The sequence below is a fragment of the Capra hircus genome, chromosome 1 (assembly GCF_001704415.2).
Source record: "Capra hircus breed San Clemente chromosome 1, ASM170441v1, whole genome shotgun sequence".
NCBI classification, from domain to species: Eukaryota; Metazoa; Chordata; class Mammalia; order Artiodactyla; family Bovidae; genus Capra; species Capra hircus.
Genome location: NC_030808.1, coordinates 116,587,230 through 116,609,301, shown reverse-complemented (window position 1 = coordinate 116,609,301; position 22,072 = coordinate 116,587,230). Strand labels below are relative to the sequence as shown.

The 22,072-nt window shown below is 45.0% G+C and overlaps 1 protein-coding gene across 1 annotated transcript in view; it reads left to right on the top strand.

Moving 5' to 3' along the window:
* MED12L (mediator complex subunit 12 like) overlaps window positions 1–22,072 on the top strand; it is a 360,401-nt gene that overhangs the window by 16,828 nt on the left and 321,501 nt on the right. Inside the window, exon 3 of the mRNA XM_018049036.1 lies at window positions 19,723–19,827. Coding sequence (XP_017904525.1) covers window positions 19,723–19,827 — 105 coding nt within the window. The remainder of the gene's footprint in view (window positions 1–19,722; window positions 19,828–22,072) is intronic.

Genomic DNA, 22,072 nt, shown 5'->3' with positions numbered 1-22,072 from the left:
ACTGGCAGTATCAAGTTGCTATGAAAGTTTCCAAGCACTTCTCAATTTTTGCATATTATTCTTGTTGAGGACTGGTAGCAGTTTCAGATCACACTCTGCGTAGCACAGCTCTAGAAATGAACATCTGGCTCACTGATGCACAGAAAACAATTGAAAAAAATGACTAATGCATTGGCTTTTGTTTGTTTTAAAATTGAGGAATAACATATTCCTCATCCTCAGCACTGAATAACACGTTCAGTACGTTGCAGAAGGGCTTCCCAGGTGGCTCAGATGGTAAAGAATCTGTCTGCCAGTGCAGGAGACTGGGATTCGATCCCTGGGTCGGGAAGATGCCCTGGAGAAGAAAAGGGCAACCCACTCCAGCGTTCTTGCCTGGAGAAGTCCACGGACAGAGGAGCCTCGTGGGCCAGTCCACGGGGTTGCAAAGAGTCTGACACGACTAAGTGACTGACACTTTGACTTCACAATGTATAAAGTGCCATGTTCCATCAGGAGAGCCCATGTTGATTGTGTTGGTTATTCTGAAGGCTTTACATGTTTGGTTTTATGCCAGCCTCACGGGCACCTCTTGGGTGGATACTATTATCGCCTTTTTTACAAGTGAAGAAACTGAGGCACAGGGGAGGGATCACAGGGGTCGACTTTACTTTCCCAGGGTCTGTTAGCTGCATCGTGATGGAGTTGAAATTGGACATCTGAGACTGTGCTGTAAACCATCCTGCTCTATATATAGGGAGGCTAAAAATGCTGCATGAGTTCAGGAAAGAGAGGGTTGGAATACTTGGAGGTCTTACTGGAGGGTGTAGGTGTGAGGGTCAGGATGCGAGTGAGTGGGAACAGGTTGCACCCTATCTTTCCTAAGAAAGAGCTGCAGGTAGGGTGAGTGAGGTGCCATGAGGGAGAGGACAAGCCTCTGAGATCAGGCTTGGAGTCCTGGAGTCCTGGAGTCCTGGCCGGCTGCTGTGGGGGGCGGTGGTGAGCTCACCAGGCCCTGCTGTCAGATTTATCTCACTAGCTCATGCTTAATAAATCCGGACGGGGAGAGAGTGGAGTCGGGGAGGCTGCGAGGGAAGCGGCTGTTGTAACCAAAGCATGAAGTAAGAAGACTGATGAGGGCTTTAAACAGGACTAGAGAAGAAAAATTGGCAGTTGGTGACAAATTGGTCAAAGGAAACGAAGGAGACAGGACTGGAAAATGCATCGATTCCTTGGACACTATTTAGCTGGGATGGTTGTAGATCCTGTTGCTTGAGGATCTCCGGGTGGACACATGTTTGTGTTCAGTCTTTAGAGAATTACCTGATTGCTGGATTGAAATGAATATTCGGACTCTCCTTCCTACCCACCTCCCTCACCCTGTGGCATGAACTGGTTTACTTGAAGGTCTGATGACTCAGAGGGCTTTGGTTTATACCACTTGTCCCCTGCTTTAAACCTCACCTTCAATACCTGTTATTCAGCCCCCCACAGGCTGCTTTGATGGTGGTAAACATCCCGAATTGCTTGGAAGGTTGGCTTAGCTCCCTGGAAGAGGTGGGAGTGAGCAAGCCTCCTGAAAATAAAAAGGGTGGAGGCTGAGAGGTGTTAACAGAGGCTGACTTTCAGGCTGCACTTTTGGAGGTGGACTCCGGACATTGGCTTTCTTGGCTCAAAATTTCTAGGTTTAGCCTCTGTTTTCGAGTACGCAAATGAACAGCATCACCACCCCTACTAACAACAAAAAAGAGACATTCCCAGCTAACTCATCTTTGTAGAGCAGTTATCCTCTAATTAAAAATAGTCCACATTAAAAAAAAATCTTAAAAAATAGAAAGTAAAAATCAAATAGTTATGAGATCTAAATAACCATATTTTAAAGTAGTATTTGAATGACAGTCACAGTGATGTGTTTGAAACCTAGCAGAAACCTCCGGTACTTCTGAACTCATCAGAAAATCTAAATTCTCACATCACTTTAGTATCTCTTAATATTTTCAGAATTTTGTAAATCCAGTGATGATTTTTTTTTTTTTAATTGTCAAACATGATGAAAGAAAAGTGAAAGTGAAAGTTGCTCAGTCAAGTCTGACTCTTTGTGACCCCATGGACTATACAGTCCATGGAATTCTCCAGGCCAGAATACTGGAGTGGGTAGCTTTTCCCTTCTCTAGGGAATCTTCCCAACCCAGGGATCGAACTCAGGTCTCTTACATTGCAGGTGGGTCCTTTACCAGATGAACGGCCAGGAAAGCCTTTGAACATGGTTCATTAATTAAATAATGGATTAAAAAAAAGAGACATTCCCAAACTCTGTCCTCTCTCCCAGGCAGGAAGAAGGACGTCCTGCAGTGTCACTTTGATTTTTCCTGCACGCTTTTCGTCTCTCTCACCCATCAAGTTTCCCTTTTTGTGAATTTGCAGTTCATTTGGTGGCAGTCACCGACACCTTCCTACTGGTGTGCACCCAGTGTGGGGTCAGGGGTGCACTTAGGCATGGGGTAGAAAGAGCCAGGATGGGGGCACAGTGAGTTAGTGCACTGGACGGTTAACTTCAGAGGTCAGAAACCATGGCTTGGATTAGTTTTTTCTGCCTTTGGATCACCTAGCCTAGTGGGAGGCAGATTTAGTCCTGAGTGCAAACTATGATTTGCAGGAGGAGTCTACATTAAGATGCGATTTCATTGCATGAGTCGTGTGGGATGGTGACTTACCTGACCTGTGGGGGCTCCAAAGAGGAAGCTGTCTTCTGAGGCTGCCTTATGTACAGTTCTGGGCACGATCAACTATGGACACCTTAAGTGCCCTTTCCCACATTCTACAAGCCTGAAAGTATTTTTCTTTGGTAGTTTTCCTGAGAGCCGCATCCAGGTGTTTGATATCTGAGGGTGACATGCATTTGAAGGTGATTTGAATATAAATTAATAGGCTACAGTTACTTAGAGTGGAATAAATGCCAAGTATATTTGGATGTAATTTGAATCAGAGTCTTTCTCACTTCCATTGGAGGGGGAGGGCCTGCCTGTCTCATGGTTGAGGGTGAGGGAGGTTTTTGTGGGGATCGGGTCCCCAAGAGTCTCAGCACATCATCCTTGGTGGATGTTTCCATTTGCTTCGTTGGAAAGTTACTGAGTCCCTGGATGTGCTGGTTGATCAAAAACCATAATGGCAATGACTGTGATGAGCCTATACATGGATATGTTTTGGCCCCACCGTCGCCAGTCAGGGGTTGAACCCAGGCCATGGCAGTGAAAGCACCAAATCCTAAGCTCTGGATGACAAGGGAACTCCCATAAGCCGCCTTAAAAGTGCTTAGTGTGTACCTATGACCATGTTGAGTGCCTCACATGTTTTTTCTCTTATCCTTTATAATAGGCCTGGGAGGTGTATGGAGGTATCTCCATTTCACAGACAAGAAGGGAGCTAGGATTCCAGTAGAGCTTGATTGAAATCTTACCAGTCTCCTCTAAGATCTCACGGTCCTGAAGAACCCATTGGGCCTGCTGGGGGCCTGATTGTCACGTGGCCACTTAAGCACGTCACTCGTCAGTCTGTTTCTCAGCCTGTAAATGGGTACTCGTCCTGCCTGAACCATTTGACTCTGAGGAAGATGGGTGTGAATATTCTGGTAAAAGGCCAGGGAGGAGTATTATTGTGGTCACGATTTTCTCTTCTCTTTTACCTGCTGCTCAGTACTGGTGTGAAGATCGGACTGCTGCCTTTGTGTTGAGCTCACATTCTCTGGGGTTCATCTGGGTTCCCACTGTTAGTGATTGCTGGCCTGCAGTTGGAGTTTTGGGTAGGGGTGATATATTAATAGCTGGGTAGATGAGGGTGGATGTGTAAAAAGCTGAGTTTCAGATGTGGCCTTGATGCAAATGTGGCCCAGGTGTCAGAGATGTGGGTAGGGGCGGGGAAGACGCTAGGTTGACTTTTTGGGGGAGTCTTGCCTCCCCCCCAACGTCAGTCTGGCCCCTTCCTTGGCTCTCTATTCAGGAGGCTGGTGGTAGTGCCCTCTCTCACAAACATTTTGGCTGAGCTGGGGAAACAGACCACATACCCTTCTCGCTCCCTACCCGCCCCCAACGTTTTCCTCTAAACTTCTCAAACAGCTATCAAGTCAATTAGAAGAGATCCAACAGGAATCAGTCCCTGTTGCTGGGATGCTGGGCGGCTGGGATGTCCCGTTACACAGAGCCAGGTGATGCTGCTTTTCTCAGCCATTGAGACTCTGCCTTGTAGACTCTTGGTGCTACCAATGACAAGGACAGTTTCAGAGGGTGGTCTTGCCATGAAGAATAGAGCAGAGCTTCTCTTCTCCCCTCGCCCCTCCCCTGCATGTACATTTTAGTTTCCTAGGGCTGCTGGCACAGAATACTGCCCTAAGTTGGATGGCTTAAAACAACGGGAGTTTATTCTCTCCCTCCTCTCCTTTCCTCTTCCAGCTTCTGTGTGTGTGCGCTCAGTCACTCAGTCATGTCTAACTGTTTGAGACCCCCTGGACTGTAGCCCACCAGGCTCCCCCGCCCATGGGATTCTCCAGGCAAGAATACTGGATTGTGGGTTGGCATTTCCCCTTCCAGGGAATCTTCCTGGCCCAGTGATTGAACCCGTTTCTCTTGTGTCTCCTGCGTTGTCAGGTAGATTCTTTATCACTGTGCCACCTGGATAGCCCCCAGCTTCTGGTAGCCCCAAGTTTTCCATGGTTTGTGGCAGCATAATTCTAATCTCTGCCTCCATCAGTCTTCCTTCTGTGTCTTTCGTGAGGACACCGGCCATGTGCTGTTGGATTAGGACCCTAATTCAGCGTGACTTTAACTTGATTTTATCTGCACAGACCCTATTTCCAAATAGGTCACAGGTATGGGGGGTTAGGACTTTGACCTGTCTTTTCCGGGTACACAGTTCAGTGCCTGCAGGGCCTGTCTCTCACCCTTCCTGCACTTGTCCCCGGTTAGTCTGGTACTGGACCTTTCCTTCTGGGTCCCCTCCTGTTTTCTCAACAACTTCCACCTGTCCACCACCTTGCTTATCTCCTGTTATCTTCAATTTCTCCCTCCACTGGATTCTCTCTGTGTCATCCAAACATGCACACGCTTCCCTCATCTTCATCCCCGCTCTGCTCCATCACCCCACCTTCCCATTTCTCTCCACCTCTTTCTCCAAAGCTTCCCCGAAGCATTCCGTGTGTTCAGTGTCGTCTTCACCTTCCGCTTCTTCCTCTGGTCCTTTCTGTTGGGCTTCTGCCCTCATTTTCCAGAGAGCCCTCCCTCTGGGCCCCAGCAGCCACATTGTGCCTGTTGTTCTCTCCCATGGTGAAGCAGTGTGTCCCCTCAGCTTTTTTTTTTTAACTTTGTTTATTTTGGCTGCGCTGGGTCTCCTTTGCTGCGTGAGTGTTCTCTGTCGTGAGGACTTCTCTTCATTCTGGTGCTTTCTCATTGTGGTGGCTTCTTGGGTGGAGTATGGGCTCTAGGCTCGGGCTTCAGTAGTTGTGGCACACGGGTTTAGCTGCCCCATGGCATGTGGACTCATCCTGGACCAGGGGTCAAACCATGTCCCCCGCGCTGGCAGGCAGATTCTAACCACTGGACCATCAGGGAGGTCCCTTCCCTCAGCTTTGAGCTAAAGCACTCCTGGTTTCCTTCTCTCTTCTCTGGCCAGACCATCTCAGGCTCCTTTGAAAGCTTTGCCTTCTTTATCTGGCCATGAAATCAAACTGGATGTTCCCTGGTGTCTGTTCTAGGCCTTTGTCTCATCTCATTCATCCTCTTTGGATGATCTTGGCCACCCCAGGCTCCAGTTACTACCTAATGAAGACAACTCACAACTTGACGACTCCAGCCAGGACCTCTCTGCACTCTAGACTTCTAAGCGACTATAAGAAACATCTTGTTTGGCCTGATATCTTGAAGTTCCATTTAAAACTGAACTTGTGATCTGCTTCTCTTCCTCCAAAAAACCCCTGTCATTGCTGTGTTACGTCTTAAGTTCTCTTGCTATCCCAGAAATCCAGGAGACATCCTTGATAGATAGCCTCACTCTTTGTCATTCCATCTTCCATGTCCCCAGGAGTCCTGTTGAGTAGCCCCATAGAGGTCCTTCCCTTCTCTCCACTGCTGGTACTGCCATCTTGGTCCTAGCTCCCGTCATCTCATGTCTTGGCTCTTAAGGGAGCCTCTAACTGGTCCCAGTCGCCTTGCCCCCGGGCCTCCTATTTGGCCTGACAAACTCGAATCTGTTGTTGCACTGTGGATGTATTTCGTTTGGATGATGTCATCCCGCTACATAAAATCCTTTACTCTATTTTTAAAAAAATTTATTCAAGTATAGTTAGTTGATTTACAATGTTGTGTGAATTTCTGCCGTACACCAATGTGATTCAGTTATGCATATTAGATATATAGACATACATTCTTTTTCATTATTGATTATCAAAGGATATTGAATAGTGTTCCCTGTGCTATCCGCTAAGACCTTGTTTTTAATCCATTCTACAGGTAATTGTTTGCATCTGCTAATCCCAACTCCCAATCCCATCCCTTCCCCGGCCCCTTTTCCCCTTAGCAGCCTCAGATCTGTTCTCTCTGTTTCATATGTAAGTTCATTCATCATGTTTTAGATCCCACACAGAAATGATATCACATGGTAATTTGTCTTTCAGACTTACTTCACTTAGAATGATAATCTCTAGGTTCATCCATGTTGCTGCAGATGGCATTATTTCATTCTTTTTTATGGGTAATAGTCCTCTGTGTATACATACCATATCTTCTTTATCCATTCCTCTGTCATTGGACGTTTAGGTTGCTTCCATGTCTTGTTTATTGTGAACATTGCTGCTGTGAACATAGGGATGAGTGTAAATATTAAAAAAAAATTGATTTTATATTGGAAGATAGTTGATTAACAGTGTTGTGTTAGTTGCATGTGTCTTTTTGAATTAGAGTTTTGTCTGCAAATATGTCCTGGAGTGGGATTGCTGGATCATATGGAAACTGGTTTTAGTTGTTAGAAGAACTGCAGTATTCTTCTCCATAGTGGCTGCACCTTTACATTCCCGCCAGCATTGTAGGAGGGTTCCCTTTTCTTCACATCCTCTCCAGTATTTATTTGTGGACTTTTTAATGAGGGCCATTCTGACCACTGTGAGATGGTACCTCATTGTAGTTTTGAATTTTCTAATATTTAGCACCGATGAGCCTCTTTGTGTGTGTCTGTTGGCCATCTAAGTCGTCTTTGGAGAAATGTCTATTTAGGTCTTCTGCCCGATGAATGATTGGGTGGTTTTTTGTTATTGAGTTGTATTAGCTGTGTGTATGTTTTGAAAGTGAGGCGCTTATCTTTTGCGTTGTTTGCAAGTGTTTTCTCCCCTTCTAAAGTTGTCTTTTCCTTTTGTTTACAGTTTCTTTTGCTGTGTAAAAGCTTGTGAGTTTGATTTAGATCCCATTTGTTTGTTTTTACTTCTGTTGCCCAAGACTGACCTAAGAGAATGTTGGTTCGATTTATGTTAGTGAATATTTTGCCTGTGTTCTCTTGTAGGAGTTTTATGGTGTCATATTTTAATGTTGAAGCCTTTAAGCCATTGCAAGTTTATTTTTGTGTATGGTGTGAGGCTGTGTTCTGACTTCATTGATTTATATGCGGCTTTTTGACTTTCCAAGTGCCACTTGCTGAAGAGACTGTCTTTTCCCCATTGTATGTACTCTCTCTTCTGTCAAAGGTTAATTGACTGTAGGTAGGTGGGTAAAGAGGAGGGCATGGCAACTCACTCCAGTATTCTTGTCTGGAGAATCCCCACGGACAGAGAAGCCTGGCGGGCTGGAGTCCACAGGGTCGCAAAGAGCTGGACATGACTGAGTGACCAAGCACGCACAGCACATGTGGGTAAAAACCCTTTACTCTTCTTGTAAAGGGAGAAGCCCCTCACTGGGTCCCCAAGACCCTGTGTGCTCCGCCCACTGCTCAGTCTCACTTCACACTGGGCCCCTGTTGCCCTTGCCCTGCCACCATTCTTCCTTTCACTCTCCTAGGCCCGCAGACCTCACACAGGCTTCTCCTGCCCCTGCTCTTAATGGATGCACAATGCTGGTGATTGTTATGTCTTCCTGATGAATTCACCCTTTCATCATTACCATATATGCCTTTTTATCTCTGATAATGCTTTCTATCTTGAAGTTTACTTTGTCCAGTATTAATATAGCCACTCTAGCCCTCTTCTGTTCATCATTTGCATGGTGCTCATCTTTTCCCATGTGTTTACTGTCGCCTTATCTGTCTTAATGTATTTAAGGTGCAGCATATGGCAGGGCTTTGTTTCCTTATCCATCCTGACAATCCTTGCCTTTTAATTGGAATCATGGCCTGTTAACATTTCATTAGCATTTAATGTAATTATTGATATGGTTGGGTTTATTTGCCATTTTACTTCAGGATTATCAAACTCCATTGAAAAATAATTTAAATTCACCTATCGACATTTTAGCTTACCGCTTCACATTTTATTTTATAGCGATTGCTCTAGAAATTACAGTATACATCTCTTGACTCTTCAGGGTCTTTGTAGAGTTAATATTGTATCACTTCCCGCTGAATGTCAGCCTTGCTGTTTTAAGAGTCCTACTCTTAACTTGGTTAATGCCTATTTCACATTCCGAGACGAAATGCAAAGGTGGTTTCTTCAGGGAATTTTTTTCTGACTTTTCAGATTAGGGTAAGCCCCTATTGAGTGTGCTCTGAGCAGGTGGTGCTTCTCCTTGGGGCCTTTATCACAATTGCAGTTTGCTCACTATGGAATCCCCAGTACTGAGCACACTACTATATACTTCAGTGATTAAATGCAGGGCAGCCCTGGGTTGTGGTTCAAAGAAGGCAAAAGATTGCATAATATACTCCAGGGGATAGGAATGGCATTAGGCAAGGCTTAGAGGTGGAAAAGACAATGTGTATGGCAAGGAATATAATAGTCAAGTAGATCACTTGAAGAAGAAGCTCTCTATTTTTTTATACCAGTAACCACCGTTTACAGAGCACTTAATATGGGGCCAGGCACTGTGCTAAACTCTGAATTTTATCTTATGTAACCTTAGCCCTGTGAGTTATTCTTATCTTACTTTGATTGAAGCGACTGAGGTGCGGAGAGGTCAGTTTATCTTGTTCTCTGTGATAGGTAAGGGCTCTGCATTCAAATCAGACCTCTGTGATTCAACACTCAGAATGGGAGCGAGGCTAGGGTGTGGAGCTCAATTGTTCGAGGTGTCTAAAGCCCATCCTAGTGGGTTGTGTGTTTGAGTCCTGGCTGGAGTTAGGTGCAGAGAAGGCCCACAGAGGTTATTGAGAATCTATAGAAGGTGGTGCCAGATGCTTCCATTTGTTAGCTGCTTCTGAGGGGGAGGAAAAGGAAAGCCTGTGAGGCTATTGAAAAAGGGGAGTGCAGAAAAGGCAGCCTGTTTCAGAAGGCTCCGTTGGGCAGGCTGAGCTCAGGCAAGGTCTGGACCTGGGTGGGGGTGGGAGGTATGAGGCGTGAGAGCAGCGGCCTGGCCTGCTGTGCCAGTGGCCGCAGTTAGAGAGATGGCTGTGTTCCTGTAAAGGAAGGACTAGATGTGAGATGTGTTTTGGTAGAAGTGTGCCTCAAACTGGCTAATGTTGAGGTGTGAGGAGAGAAAGATTTTTCCCTCATCTCTTGGGTCATCTGGCTCAGAGGTTAAAGCATCTGCCTCCAATGTGGGAGGCCTGGGTTCGATCCCTGGGTCGGGAAGATCCCCTGGAGAAGGAAATGGCAATCCACTCCAGTATTCTTGCCTGGAGAATCCCATGGACGGAGAAGCCTAGTAGGTTACAGTCCACGGGGTCGCAAAGAGTCGGACACGACTGAGCGACTTCACCTTGGGTCATCTATCTGCTAACAACAGAAAGTGTTGCCTGAAGACTGTTGAATCTGGGCTGTGATGGGTGTTATCATAGCCTTACTTTTCAAATGGGACAGCAGACAGACAATGCTCTTCTGGGAGAGAGGTGGACAAAGCTAGGGAGAATAATCAAAAAATTGTTTAAAAAAATACTTATTTGGCATCTGTAGTTGCAGGTCTGCAGTGGCTCTCTAGTTGCAGTACATGGGCTCTAGCTCCTTGAGCAGGGATCAAGCCCGGGCCCCCTGCACTGGGAGCGCAGAGCGTTAGCCGCTGGACCCCTCCAGGGAAGTCCCATAAAGCTGATTTTAAAAATTTTGCTTGTTTGAAGTAAGACCCTGGCTAGGCACAGCCCGTCTGACTGGTCCACAGAGGCACCGTCTTCTACTGGTGCAGCGTTGTCGTCTGCGGCGGCATTTCGTTGACAGTCACTGAGTTAGTTTGTTAGATGCGAGTAGGTCATGGAGGCAGTTGCACGGCTCTGCACGTGTTCTGTGCTGTGGACGAGAAGTCTGGAGGAGGTTAACTGTGTGCGCATTTATTATCTGCTTTTATGATGGTCATTGACAAGTGTGCCAGACTGACTTTTCCCCACCTTTGACTGAGAAGGAACTTAGCCAATTTCCAAGCTAGACTCAAAATATACTCACTTTCCTGATGAAACACTTACTGAAATTAAAAGATTGCTCCGAAAGTGATCCAAAAAATAACATCATTCTCTGAAGTTCAAGATAAATGCCCAAGGTTTATGGGTGCCTTAGTAGTTCACCCAAAGTATTGAAGGTCTGATTTTTTTATCAGTGTCAAATACAAAACTGCATAGTGAACGCTGGCCTTCTGTGTGAACATGGGCCAGTTTCTAGGCTTTTGTTGCTGTTTGTGTCTGGGTACTAGAATTTGCTGGACAGAAAGATAGGAAAGCTATTCTAGGTGAATGAAACGGCAAGTAAAGTCATTTCCTAGGTTGATAAGAAGTCTAGGGGTCCCCAAGGAGAGAGGGGTCTGGAATTCTCAAGGAGGAAAAGAAAGGACAAACTGTTTTTTCCTTCTCTACATTCCTTAGGATTATGTAACAATAATGTGTTCTGCCTGAGGACAGTCTCTGGATTAAACCTTCTGGCTAATTCTGCTATCTTAAAATGTAAATTATGGGAGTAGGTCTGGTGAGGTCTTTATAACCTCCAGACATTCTTTGGATTCATTGGAGAATATGTAACTTCATTGCTAACACTAACAAGGAGGTACTCTTTCTACCCTCTTCTTATGCCTACGTCAGAAGCTTTCTCTGTCTCCTTTATACTTTAATAAAACTTTATTACACAAAATCTCTGAACGATCAAGCCTTGTCTCTGGCCCCGGATTGAATTCTTCTCCTCTGGGGGCCAAGAATCTTGGGCGCTGTGATTCAACAACAACCTTACAAAGGCCCAAGAACATTTAACAAGTTCAAAAACTAAATCCCCTAGTAGCTGAGTAAAAGACATTGCCAAGAGGGGATAATAATCCTCATAGTGGTTGTAATAGTAGTAGCCATAGCAATAATAATAACAGTGATGGCTAATATTTTCTGAGACCTCATGTACCCTGCACTGAGCTAAGAGTTTTACACAAGCTCACACCACCTAATCTTCAGAATAACCCAACAAGGCATGATGTAGGGCAGGAAGTAGTCTTGGAAGTCTTAGGCAACTTGTCTTCCCTCATGGAGCAAGACATAAACTTTAGAGCTTGTTCTTTTAGATTAAGAAGTTCTCCAACTTTTTGGTCTCAGGATTTCTTTACATTCTTAAAAATGCTTGAGATAAATAAACCATGGGATGTAATATATAGCATAAGCTATATGGTCAATAATAGTGTATGGTAGAAGAAGAAAGCTGAGCGCTGAAGAATTGATGCTTTTGAGCTGTGGTGTTGGAGAAGACTCTTGAGAGTCCCTTGGACTGCAAGGAGATCCAGCCAGTCCATTCTAAAGGAGATCAGTCCTGGGTGTTCATTGGAAGGACTGATGCTAAAGCTGAAACTCCAGTACTTTGGCCACCTCATGCGAAGAGTTGACTCATTGGAAAGACTCTGATGCTGGGAGGGATTGGGGGCAGGACGAGAAGGGGACGACAGAAGATGAGATGGCTGGATGGCGTCACCGACTCGATGTATGTGAGTTTGAGTGAACTCCGGGAGTTGGTGATGGACAGGAAGGCCTGGCGTGCTGTGATTCATGGGGTCGCAAAGAGTCGGACATGACTGAGCAACTGAACTGAACTTGTCTCCCTAAAATTTTTTTAAGTGTTATCATTTTATTTATTTTTAAATTTAGATAAAATTTATTTTTATGGTGTTAGATGTTGATTACACATTCTTTTCTATGTACACACAGAAAAATGTGACATTCTTGAAAACCTCTGCCTCTCATTTTAGAAAATTTATTTTTAATTGCAGGATAATTGCTCTTCAGTACTGTGTTGGTTTCTGTCATATATCAACATGAAATTAGCCACAGGTATACTGTATATCCCCTCCCTCTTAAACCTCCCTCCCACCTCCCATCCCATCTTACTCATTTTTAATGCAAAAATTAATATCCACTTTATGATAAAAAGGAAATAAAAATTTCCAAGCAAGCAGAACTTGAATTTCAGCCTATCGAAGGCTTATCATTTTAGTTGAAGGCAGTGATGTGGTGGATGAGTCTTCCTTTCTCCATGTTGAGGTTAACTTTGGACCACTCCTATTTTAAAGATGGTTTCTGTTGAAGCCCTCTGCAGCCTGGCCTGGTGCACCCCTGCTCTAGGCCACCAGGCTGGACTGTGAGCACGTGTTCTCAGCTAGTGTTGTCTCCCGGCTGAGTAGATAGTGGGGCTCACACATGTATGCGCAGTGTTTGCCGCTGCTGCTGCTGTTCAGTTGCTCAGTCACGTCTGACCCTTTGCAACCCCATGGACTCCAGCCCGGCAGGCTCCCTGTCCTTCACTATCTCCTGGAATTTGCTCAAACTCATATCCATTGAGTCGGTGGTGCCAGCCAACTATCTCATCCTCTGTTGTCCCCTTCTCCTCTGCCCTCAATCTTTCCCAGCATCAGGATCTTATCCAGTGAATCGGTTCTTCACATCAGGTGGCCAGAGTATTGGAGTTTCAGCTTCAACATCAGTCCTTCCAGTGAATGTTCAGGGTTGGTTTCCTTTAGGATTGACTGATTTGATCTCCTTGCTGTCCAAGGGACACTCAAGAATCTTCTGCAGCACCACAGTTCATGATAAAAACATTGAAAACTCAGAGTTCATGGTTGGCACTTTATTTTTTATCCTCCACATTGTATAGTGGGAAAATTTAACCTCCAGTAGAGCTGCCTCATTGGAAAAGACCCTGATGCTGGGAAAGATTGAAGGCAAAAGGGGAAGGAGGCGACAGGATGAGATGGTTAGGTAGCATCATCGATTCAATGGGCATGAATTTGAGCAATCTTTGGGAGATAGTGGAGGACAGGAGTCTGCTGTGCTGCAGTCCATGGAGTTTCAAAGAGTCATTCACAACCTAGCCACTGAACAACAGCAGCAAGAGTTCTTTTACTGAAAATGGTTTGCCACTAAGACCCTGATTAGTGGTTGGGTGTGTCCTCAAGTGCTGGGGGCTTTGGTTGTCTCAGCTTTGCAAATAAGCAAAGCAGTAGCTGGTGGTTCTGCTTTTTTTTTTTGAGAATTGTTGACTAGGTGCAGTAAAACAAGTTTCAGTCTCTGTAAGGACCATGGTCAGGACTTTGGCAGTTATCCTCTTTTATTTAGAGAAATCTTTGAAGAGGGTCAAGGCTAGTGCAAGAGGAAGCTATTTGTGTCCCCTGGCTTGGGGATTTTAGAGGCATGCTGTTTTAAAATCTGGACACTTTCCCTTCTATTTTTACTTGATTAGATTTGGCAAACATCTTCAGAGCAAAGTGTCATAAAAGTTTGTAGTTTGAGTTCATATAACACATGTTACATCTTGTTCTGAATCTCTCAGTGCTGCCCTAAGGCCATTAAGTATCCAGGTCCTACCTCATTTTCCCAAATTGGGTTCTTCGCGCATCCTGGGGTCAGAGAGAATGTTTTCCTTTAAAGGGGGTATGTTGCTGCGTTACTGGAGTTTGAGAAACGCTGTGCAAACAACAATAGTAAACACTCTGGAATTCGAATCTTATTCTGAACTGGTTGCTTGGATTCCTGCCATCAACTTTCACTCTTCAGAAACTTGAGGGGAAAAAGCATCATGGAGCATGTTCTAGTTGTGACGTTGTGGTTTTTACCCATTTCCCTTAGTTTCTCTAGGAAGCAGACCTAAACTTTAACAGAAGTGCCCACCAGGCTTCTGTTTTAGCTCTGTGTGCTTCCTGATACAACTGAGTACTCTGCTGCTGCTGCTGCTGCTAAGTCGCTTCAGTCGTGTCCGACTCTGTGTGACCCCATAGACGGCAGCCTACCAGGCTCCCCCATCTCTGGGATTCTCCAGGCAAGAACACTGGAGAGGGTTGCCATTTCCTTCTCCAGTGCATCAAAGTGAAAAGTGAAAGTGAAGCCGCTCAGTCGTACCTGACTCTTAGCAACCCCATGGATTGCAGCCCACCAGGCTCCTCCATCAGCCCTGGTGTTTTTATTCATGGGTCTAGGAGAAGTTAAAGGAGTGAAAGAGAAACCTTCCTGACTGGTTTTCTTCCTGGATGAGTGTATGTGTGTAGCTGTGTGTGTGTGCTTTTGCAGTAGGATGGGCGTGTGGCAGAGAATTTGGACCAGGGATCTCCTGTTCCTGAAATAAGAGGGAGCACCCAAGTTCTTTTTGGTGGTTGAGTGCAGCCCTCTTGCCAGACATGGGGGCCCTGGTTTTCTAGAAAGCCATGAACTCCAAATATTTACATCAGTGGTTCTCAAAGTGTAGTCCCTGGAACCGCATGACTGATCTAGGAAGCTATGAGAAATTTGGATTCTTGGGCACTGCCTCCCTCCGCAACCCCTGACGCCTCGCCTCCCCCACCTCCTGAATTGGAGAGTCTCAGGGAGGGGCCCAGGCAGTGGCTGTTCTTTAACAAACCCATCAGGATTCTGATGCTTGCAGAAGTTTGAGAACCATTCGCAGCTCAAGGCCAGGGTCCTTTTAATTTCTGAAGCAAAATCTTTTGCATTCCTTAGTGCTTAACTGGAGGTTATCAGGTTTGTCAGGCTATCACTTCCCTGAAGCAGAAATGGGACACAACAACAGCAGTAATACTAATTGCTGGCCATTTGCAGTGGGTGGGAACGTGGATTCTTTTGCGTTCTAAACCAGGAAATGATCTTTCTTATTTCCTCAGCTGGGATATGGAGGTAACAGTAGTGGAAACCATACTATCCCTGTTTCACAATTGAGGAAACTGAGACCCAGAAACAGTTCCAAAGCTTGCTTTGAGTCACTTTTGTTTTTCAGGTTTATGTATATTTTTTAAATTAAAATTTATTTTTAATTGGAAGAAAATTGCTTTACGATTTTGTGTTGGTTTCTGCCGCACGTCAACATGAATCAGCCATAGGTATACATATGTCCTCTCACTGTTGAATCTCTTGCCACCTCCCGCCTTACACACCCCTTTAGGTTTTCAAAGGGTACTGGATTGAGTCACTTTTAATTGGAGTTGGAAGTTCAAATTCAGACAGTCTGAAGGCAGAGCCTGGGTCCTCCCTTCCCTCTTGTGTGTGGTTCCAGTTCGGTCATCCTTACCCTGCGGTCAGCACGGCCTTCACCTGTAACACAGCTGGAGGCCACGGGGGCCTGCAGTGGCTGGAGTTGGACGTCCAGTTGTCAGTCTTGTGGTGGCGTAGCAGGAGCGGGGCCTGTGTGAAACTCCGTGTTTCTGAAATCTGGATTCCTCTCTTCAGAGGCAGGGCTTTAAACGCTAAAAGCAGTCCCTCTCAGTACACTTTGGTTTCCAGCCGGGGTGTTGTGGCACTCTGGAGGCAGGTGTTGGCAGTTGCTGTGATGCGGGGGTCATTGCCATTTAGTGGCTGGGGCCAGGTGTCATCAGTGTGGACAGTCGGGCTCAATGAAGAATTGTCCTTCACCGCACTGGACTCTGAGATGACCAACAAACCTTCAGAGTCGCTTTCCCAGGTGGGAATCTACCTGTGATCTCTTTTTGCTCGATTATAATACACATCCCCCTTGCGTGCATGTGTGCTTAGTCACTTCAGTTGTGTCCGACTCTTGACAATCCCATGGACTGTAGCCCGCCAGGCTGTTCTTTCTAAGGGATTCTCCAGGCAGGAATACTGGAGTGGGTTGCTATTTCCTCCTCCAGGGATCTATACACTCAGTATATACCGAATCTCTGAGGAATATAACTATTGCATTTTTAATATATTGGGAGAAGAGTTTGTTAGTTTGAAACTTTTACCATGTGTTTTCTCCATTTCAGAAACTTTACACCATGCTGTTCCTGATAATTTGAGATGGCAATGCAGCCCACCTGTATCAGTCTGTATTTTGGGGTGGCTGCATTAGGTTGATTCTGGGTATAGGAACATTTACTAACTCTTAAGGCCCGCTTCTCCAAATGAACTGCCTGGAGAATCTGTGGAGTTGACAGAGAGGGCCCAGGTGGGACCTGCACAGCGGCCTTGGGTGGGAGAGGTCCAGTGGCGCATCCCTCAGGGTTTTCAAGTACCTATATTGTTATAACTTACTTTCGTTAAAAAAATTTTTTTTAGAGTGAGGGCATTACATTGATTTAAAAAAAAGTTATTGTCTATGAATTTCATTTCAGACTTGGGGGAAAGAGGTATTTAAAATTACTTGCCTTTAGGATAGTGCCTTGGGCTTGATGGGGAGAAGCTGCTGCTCTGGGAGGTGACGTGATTCTAGTCACAAATCCAAACAGAATTAGGGACCCCAAGTTCATGGGGTAGTGAGTCACAGTATGCTTATATTAATTGTTCAAAACAGGTTATCATGCACTTATTTATTCTTTCAACAAATCTGTATTGAGTGCCTTTGTGTGCTCTGTGCCAGTCACTGCTCTGGGTTCTTGGCATGATTCTTTGATTCTTTGGCGTGATTATTTATGAACAAGATAAAGAGCCCTGTCCTCACAGATCTTACCTGCTGGTGGGGGTGGCAGACAGGACAGGGATTTTAGGTGGTAAGTGCTATGGACTGTTGGAAGATTAGGATTGCTAGGGTGAAGGGAATGGGGTGAGCAGTTCCAATTTCAAATACAGTCATCACATTTCTCATTGAGAACATGACTTAAGGTGGTCAGGCAGTTGGCCATGTGGAAACCAGGGGAAAGAGACAGAGGGAGAAGAGGGAGGGAGAAGACAAAGGGAGAAGAGGGAGGGAGAAGACCCAGGGAGAAGAGGGAGGGAGAAGACCCAGGGAGAAGAGACAGTGCAAGGCCCCAAGGCAGGAGAAGGTCCAATGGAAGCTTGAGGAGCTGGCCGGGGGTGGAGGGTGGGTAGATGTGTGGCTGGAGAGGAGTGTGCAAGGAGAGGGTGATCAGGGATGAAGTCTGAGAGGTGTCAGGAACTTGTAGGACGTCATGGGGCCCCTTCTCCCATTCTGAGGTGCAGAGTTATCGCAGATTTTGAGGAGGGTCACCATCTCAAGATTTGTAAACTCCCTGTGGCTGCTGTGTCGAATGTGGCCTTCAGGGAACAAGAGTTGAAGCCAGGAGGCCAGTTAGGAGCCACTGCAATGTTCAAGCCTGGGATGATGGTGCCCCTGACCCTGGGGGAGGCATCGGTGGTGGTGAGGAGTGGCCGGATTCTGGATGCATTTTTGTGACATTCTGAATGCAGGATTGGAAAATTCTCAGCACTCATATGCTTCCCAGCAGTACCTGTATGGATCTGAGTTTGAGGAAAATCTGATGTGGCTGACAGACGCTTCCTTCTGGGGATTATGTGTGTGAGAGACAGACAGACATGGCTGTCCAGGCCAGTGGTTAGCAGTCAGTCACAAGTAGCTAGCTGAGCAGGGGTTTGTTGTTAAGTCTCTTTGCAGTCCCATGGGCTGCAGCACGCCTGGCTTCCCTGTCCTTCATCATCTCCTGGAGTTTGCTCAGATTCATGTCCATTGAGTCGGAGTTAGTTTAGAATAGAAAGTGAAATGGTGCTAAGTGGAGCTAGTTGGTCTTGAAAGCCTCACACATTTCCTCTTAATTAAGCCAGGATGTATCTTTCGTGAAAACATATGCTATTACTCAATTAGTGTTTCTTGTGTTACTCTGATGGTAAAGCAAAGATAAAAATTCAATTTCCTTGTCCTGTTCTCCTCACGACCCGATGCGTCCCCCTTCTTCCTTAGAGTCTGAGACTGCAGAAATCCCATTAGCATGCTTGCTTTATTTCAGTTGACTGACACCTTTCTGACTTAAAATTTGCATTATGTAGTTTTGCCCTAGATTTCCAAATAATTAATTTGGAAATGCAGGAGCACCTTAAGATGTCTTCTGATACGAACGTGCAGTTCATTTTCTGTGCACATCCCGACTCCAGCGACCTTTGTGCTGGAAGGAAACTTGATTACCCAAGAGCTCAGTTTCCTCTGGTGGGGTCTTCTGAAAGCCCACCAAAACTGGGGCTGGCCGAGGTATTAGGTGGAGCTCATGCAGTTAAGTCAGGGGACATGCCAGGACTCCAGGAGACCCCAGTTCTTACCTGAGGGGACCTCACAGGAATGATTTTGATCTAAGGCTTCCTGCCCAATCATAACAGTGATTTGATCAGTTTTGTTGTTTGTTTGTTTTAATTTTACCCATGGAACAATTATTTGGGAAGAATTAAGTGTATATTCGCATTCTTGGGCTGTGGCTACCATTAACCCAGCTGGCACTGAGACTATTTCTTGGCCTGAAGTGAGAGGAGCAAAAGGTAGCTTCATTCACTCCATCTTTTCTCTTTTATTTTTTCACGTCTGTATCGGGAACTCCGATTTAGTTCGGTAACAGTGATATGGGCAGGGGAAGGTTTTTTTTTTTTTTTAATGCCTTGGGCTATTTTTGATGTGCTGTGACCTTGGTAAGGAAAGTTTTCCTATGTCTATCTCGTAGGAGATCTTTTTAAGAAGGATAAGAATTGTGGCTGTGTATTTTTAGACCACATTTTCGTGTGGCGTGTGTACTCTGGTGCATAGTGTCATGGAAATTTTTCTTCCTAGTCTAGGATTGAAAAGATGGCCTTTCAGCGCTGGCTTTGTCCATTTACTGTACTAGCTTAGCCTCACTTTTTTCATCTGTAAAACGGGCGTGAAGACACATGTCCGCCTCAGATTTGGTAAAGATGAAGTGAACCAAAATATATGAAAGAACTTGGCAAGCTCTAAACTTTCCTTCATTGGCAAGCTCTAAACTTTCCTTCAGTTGCAGGCCTGTGGTGTTGTGTGGTTAGCACAAACCTTGTGCCTAGGAACCCTTCATTTCTGTCTTGAACTTGCTATGGGGTGTTGGATACTTGAGTGAGCGAGCAAATTTTCCGGAATATTGAACAGAGATAAGCATAGGGGCGGCAAGGGATGGGGAGTCAGACTGTGGGCTTTCTAGAAGCAGTTCTAGCTTAGAGTCTATGATTTTATGTTTATGGGAGAGGGGTTGCTTTGATTTCTTCCTCCAATTTGTTAGTGAAAAATTTTTATCTGCAGTCAGCAGTTGTTAACATTTTGCCACCTTTGCTTTCTCTCTCTCTGCACATTTATGTATTGATTTTTAGACCCCCCTACTTCTGCTTTTCCTTGGTGAGTGTTCAGCAAGAGTATCGTGAAAGTTTGTTGTCCCTCAGGCTGCAGGAGACTGGCTTCAGTTGGATCTTTTACGTCCTTGGGACTAATCAGTACCTTTTCTCCAACAGGATGAACTTACCGCAGTGAACGTAAAGCAAGGTTTCAACAATCAGCCAGCCTTTACTGGAGATGAACATGGCTCAGCTAGAAATATTGTAATTAACCCATCAAAGGTAATGCTCATCGTTTCCTAAAACTTCTGAAATGTGTACGTGAGACCCTTGGTAACTGATGTTGATGCATCTGTGTTATTTAAGCCGTGGTCCACATCCACAGTTCCCCCAGGTATCCTTTATGGTGCCCTGCCCCGGGGTCCCATCAGGGGGCACGCTTTGCTTTTGGCTGCCGTGTCTCCGAACCCTATTTTAATCCAGTGCAGTACTGCTCTCCAGGTTTCCTCACTGAGTCCAGTTGTTTCTCTTACTGTCTAGTACTATAGTCTAGGTTTGTTTGGTCATTTCCTCATGACAAGATTCAGGTTATGTATTTTTGCTAAGAAGACTACACTGCATATCAGGAGATGTGCAGGGTTAGTTTGCTGATTATTGGTTATACTGTTTGATCACCTAAGGTGGTGTCTGCCATCTCTTTCCATTGCAAAAGTTGTCATCTTTTCCTCGTAGGAATCTCCACAGGGTGCTGCTTTGAGACCATGTGAATATCCTATTCCGCAATAAAATTTTATGCTATGATTTTTAGCATCAATTGATGATTCCTGCCGAATGATTTATTTTGCTGATGGTTGCAAAAGCAAAAATGCTGGTTTTCTAGTTGTTATTCCTTGTATGTTTAATAGTTGGCATTCTTTTGTAAAGGACACTGCATCCACTTTGGACCCCTGAACTCTTTTAAAATCAATTGTATTATCTTCAGTTTTCTTTTTGATGTGCACATTGTCTCACATTGGCCAGTGGGGGCAACTTTAACCTTTTTGGACCTTTTTGACATATCTCTCTCGTGTCATCATTTCCTCACATTTGACACAATAACATTGTCCAGGGCCATCTTGTTCTTTTCCTGCCCCAGCCCAGATCTTGGTGCCTGGGTTGCTCAAGGCTACTAGTGTTGCAGCGTCTGCTGCTGCTGGTGCTGCTAAGTCGCTTCAGTCGTGTCCGACTCTGTGCACCTCCCTAGACGGCAGCCCACCAGGCTCCCCCGTCCCTGGGATTCTCCAGGCAAGAACACTGGAGTGGGTTGCAATTTCCTTCTCCAATGCATGAAAGTGAAAAGTGAAAGTGAAGTTGCTTAGTCGTGTCCGACTTAGCGACCCCATGGACTGCAGCATACCAGGCTCCTCCGTCCATGGGATTTTCCAGGCAAGAGTACTGGAGTGGGCTGCCATTGCCTTCTCTGGTTGCAAAGTCTAGGGCCTTTCAATGGACAGAGATGACAGATTTCTTTCCTTCTTCCTTCCCTGCCTCCCTCCTTTCCATCTGCCCATTCTAATGCAGGTACCACAGAGTTTTTTCCCTTTCTTGTCCCTTTCCGTCACTGTATCTCCTTTCTCTCAAATCGAGAACCCTGGATCCCAGCAATATTGACTTGTTTATTCATTGACTCTATCTTACAATATACATAAAAAAGTGAAGTCGCTCAGTCGTGTCCAACTCTTTGTGACTCCGTGGACTGTAGCCTACCACACTCCTTCATCCATGGGATTTTCCAGGCAAGAATACTGGAGTGGGGTGCCATTTCCTTCTCCAGAACATCTTCCCGACCCAGGGATTGAACCTGGGTCTCCCACATTGTAGGCAGACACTTTACCATCTGAGCCACCAGGGAAGTCCTCACTGAGTCCAGTTATACATAAAAAGTTCCAGAATAAATTATACCAGTGTCATTCCAACAGCAATATTAATTTTGTAAAGCCTACAATTCCTCTACCATGCTTTTTGTCTTTAACTTTAAGTTCATTTTCATTAAGAAAATATAGTCAGTGTTGTGTTAAAAATGTTTCTTGAATTAAGTCTTTTTTCTGTGTAATTATGTTAACAATTAGATATATAGATTATCGGTTTCTATTTGTATTCTTTTAAGGTTTGTTTCTTTGTCCTTTCTGAGTTATTTCTGTTTTCAAATATTGAAATACTTTTACTCATTAAATTGAAAAAGCATGCATTCAGATAAAAAGAAATCAAGCATACAGATGAATTTCTATTCTTGTTTTGTTTTAACCAGAGATAAGCATAGTTAAAAATTTGTGTATTATTTCAGATCTCTTTATATGTACACATGTACGCACAAGCATATGTAATTTGCTAAACTGGCAACTGAAATATTCAGTAGGAAAGGCTGTTCACTTCAACGTGATTTGTAATAGCAAAAATTTGAAACACTTGAAATGTCCATCAACAGGGACTTAATTAGATACAATGTAAGTATCCGCACAGTACACTATTATGTGTCTGTGAAAATGAA